This window comes from Myotis davidii, unplaced genomic scaffold (genome assembly GCF_000327345.1).
Source record: "Myotis davidii unplaced genomic scaffold, ASM32734v1 scaffold747, whole genome shotgun sequence".
In the NCBI taxonomy this organism is placed as follows: Eukaryota; Metazoa; Chordata; class Mammalia; order Chiroptera; family Vespertilionidae; genus Myotis; species Myotis davidii.
The window spans coordinates 235,655-239,105 of NW_006298695.1; the positions used below are offsets into that span (position 1 = coordinate 235,655).

General features: G+C 61.7%; 1 protein-coding gene across 1 annotated transcript in view; it reads left to right on the forward strand.

Annotated features, from left to right (window-relative positions):
• The window catches only part of LOC102755232 (receptor-type tyrosine-protein phosphatase N2-like), a 216,209-nt gene extending 213,108 nt beyond the window's left edge, over positions 1 to 3,101 (forward strand). The window contains 2 exon segments of the mRNA XM_015570934.1: positions 396 to 469; positions 1,638 to 3,101. Of these exon segments, the coding sequence (XP_015426420.1) occupies positions 396 to 469; positions 1,638 to 1,709 (146 nt within the window). The 3' untranslated portion in view covers positions 1,710 to 3,101.
• The last annotated feature ends 350 nt before the right edge of the window (positions 3,102 to 3,451 follow it).

Consider the following 3,451-nt stretch of genomic DNA (forward strand, 5'->3'; position numbering starts at 1 on the left):
GCAGAACCGCACAGGGGCACCCGCCGTCCCTGCGCCTTCTCTCAGCATGGGGCACGCGACGTGTACAGGCCGACAAGGTGAATGTGACGGTCTGGCTGTTCATTTCTCTACATCAAAGCCTGTGCGCCAAGAAATAAAGCCTGCACGCGACGTGGACACTGTGGGATGCTCTTGGAGATGCGTTTGTGTCCGTGGCGATGGCGGGCGTGGGACTCTTCAGCCCAGGTCCCTCCATTCCGGGTCGGAGCCGCCGGCTGTGTCCTGGGAACCGGCGCAGCCCTGCCGGAGGAGGGTGGGCGTGGCCCTCGGACCCGGGGCACGTGGGCCGGAGAGGGGCCACGCGATGGTCTGTGTCCGGGACTTCCCATCTGAATCGGCCTATTGGTGTCTTGCAGGCGCTAAAGAGATCGACATCGCAGCCACCCTGGAGCACCTGAGGGACCAGAGGCCAGGCATGGTCCAGACCAAGGTACTCCCCGCCGTGGGTGCGGGGCCCAGGGGCCCCAGAGGAGGGAGGAGGCGCCCGGCACAGCCCCACCCGCCGCCAGACTGTCTAGGCCCCAGAAGTTGGGGAGCTGGGGAGACACCACGTTTTTATAGAAAGAGGTCAGAGCTAGCCCCACACCCTGGCAGGGGAGCTCCCAGATTCTGCGCAGTCCCAATTCCCAGCTCCCACAGCCACAGCTCTGGGACGGGGCCACAGAGTGTCCCCGGGTGCACTGGGGCCTCCGAGCACCCCTAAATAGCTCTTGTGCACACCCACCGCACAGGCCGAGTTGGCAGCATGGGGGGTGCAGACAAGACCACGTTGCCTCCAGGGAACCAGGACTAGAACCAGGTGAAATGCATTCCAGAAATGACCCTCTCCCACCACCGCCCCACGCCCACCCCACACCGCGGCCCCTGGCTGGGTGTGTCCGGCCGCTCTCGCTCCTGGTGCCCACAGAGGCTCACGCCCTGAGAGAAGCCTTTCCACGCCGCCTGCCCATCCTCAGGACCTGGTTGTAAAAGTGCTGCTGTGACATCAGCTGCCAAGATGCGGGCAGGTGGTGCCTGGAGCCGGGCGGCCCAGTCCTGGGACCAGGGAACCGTCGCCTCTGGCCTTGCGTTCCCCCGCAAAGTGCGAGTGGCCCCTCGGTCCTCTCTCTGACAGTTAGAGGGTTAGACAGGACCATGCAGTGTTGGAGCTGGAAGGGAGAGAGGACGATGGAGTCCCTACCTGGAAGGTCACTGCGAACACCTCCGGCCAGGGCAGGCGGAGCGGCCGGGATCTGATGTGGCCAATAGGGAAGTATGCGGGTGCAGGACACACTTGAAGTTTCTTAAAAAGACATTTTTTATTTAAAATTATAAATTTTATTTTGAAACTATTTTACACCTGGGAAAACATTGCACAAATGATACATATCATGTACAAGTGCCCTTCACAGACCCCCATGCCTCAGCTCCGGTCTTTCCAGGGCAGGGGGCAAGGGTAGGGCAGGGGGTGGCTGATTCCTGAAGCTGGGGTAACTGACTGGCAGGGGCTGAGGGCCGGATCCCCGCTGGGCGTCACTGTGACTGCCCTGCCCAGCCTGCCCTCCCTGTCCGGCCCCCTCAGAGGACCTGCCTGTGACTCAGCCCCTCTCGTCCCACAGGCGCAGTTCGAGTTCGCGCTGACAGCGGTGGCCGAGGAGGTCAACGCCATCCTCAAGGCCCTTCCCCAGTGAGCGGCCTGCCGCCCGGCCGCCAGCCGCGGGGGTCGCGGTGTCAAATAAGCGTCTCCAGTGTAACTGCCCAATAACAAGGCCCCCAAACCCATAGGCACTACAGCTTAGCAGCTAAAAATGTGCATTTTTGTTCAATTAAATAATAATGAAGAGAGGTTTGTGGGATCGTCCAGTTTGGGGGGCAACCTGTCCATCTATCCTCGCCGTCTTGAAAAGAATTCCATTTTCCTTAAAGTTCAGTTCTCGCTCTCAGTCGCAAATACTATTGTGTTTCCACTGCGCGGCTCACGTATGTGTGCTCCTGGGAGGCGGCCTGTGACCTGTAACTTCCCAGGTCATCGGCCGCGGGGGGCGGGGCGGGGGCGCTTGTCATTAGGAGGCTCCTCCGAGGAGAGACCGGGCCTGTCAGGAGCGAGATGGACAGAACTGGTGACCTGCAGCTTTGGGACCAATAACAACGAAATTGTCCCAGCATCCTTCCTGCTCTGGGCGGCCGCCCTCCCCTGAGCACTGCTCACCGCCACACGCTCCAGCTGCGGGGGGCAGGGCCCCAGGGGCAAGCACTTCCCAGCCACGCAGGGGTGACAGGTCTCCTCGGCAAGATCGTACGTGAGCCCCAACCTTGGGAGCATTTTCAGCTGTAGAAACGGGTTTACACACAGCAGACACCGACGAACACTTTCCTGAGGGAAAGCCTACATCAGGGGACCGGTCGGGCGTGGGGCCCTCGCGAGGTTCCCAAAGAGCCCACGTCCCATCAGCGCCCCTCTCACGGGCGCCCTGGAGCCGCCCCCCACGCCTCTCTCCGTGCGAGCAGAGCAGCTGCGAGCGGAGACCACCAGCGCCTCCCCGCAGGTCGGACCGGCCGCTGAGGTTGGCCACTGCTGTCACAGACAAGCCGCGGGAGGTGGCGCAGGTTTGCCAACGTGGCCATGAGTGTCGGCCTGACTACCCCATGCCAGAGAGAGCAGAAATCCCAGCCATTAACTCAGGACAGCCAGGTCTGAGGACGGCGGCTGCACGCGCAGTGTCATCCTGCGGTCGGTGCAAAGGGGCAGTGTGGCCCCGTCCCCTCCCGCCCCTGCCCGGCTCCAGCCCCAGCAGATGCCACAAGCCTTGAGAAAGTGACCTGCCGAACGGGAGAAAGATGCCAAAATATCGTTTGTGTCTTTAATGTCGTGTGTGCGTGTGCTGTAAACTCGCTGTAATTTCCCCAGAGCTATTTCTCTATCTGGAAATCTCCATGATTCACAGAGGCTAACTTCTCTGAACACAGGAAGCATATACCGGCTGTAACTCCAGCTCCTGCGGTCCAGGGCACCTGTGCTGTGGGGGGTGTATGCATCCAACTGAGCCACATTAAAGTGCCGCTTCCACACGCAATGGTCTCTATTTGGGGATGAGAGCGGTTTTCTTACCCATCAGTCTGCTCCTGGCGTGGGCTCAGGCGGCAGAGACCACACGTGTCTAGCATGTGGGGCCTAGGCAGGTGCCCCCTCCCCGCCTCAGTCCTGGGCGAGGTCGTCCCACCAGAACCGCTGGCCCAGCGAGCCCAGGACGGGCCACAGAAATGCGCCTCCAGCTCACAGGCCAACGTGCTGGGCCGTGTGCACCCCGACCAGGGCCTGGGGCCGTGTGCACCCCGACCAGGGCCTGCGGACTGGCTACCAGTGAGAGGGGAGGCAGCAGATCAGGATTTCGGTGATTCCTGAGTGGCGCCCATGGAGTTGAGGGCCTGGTGT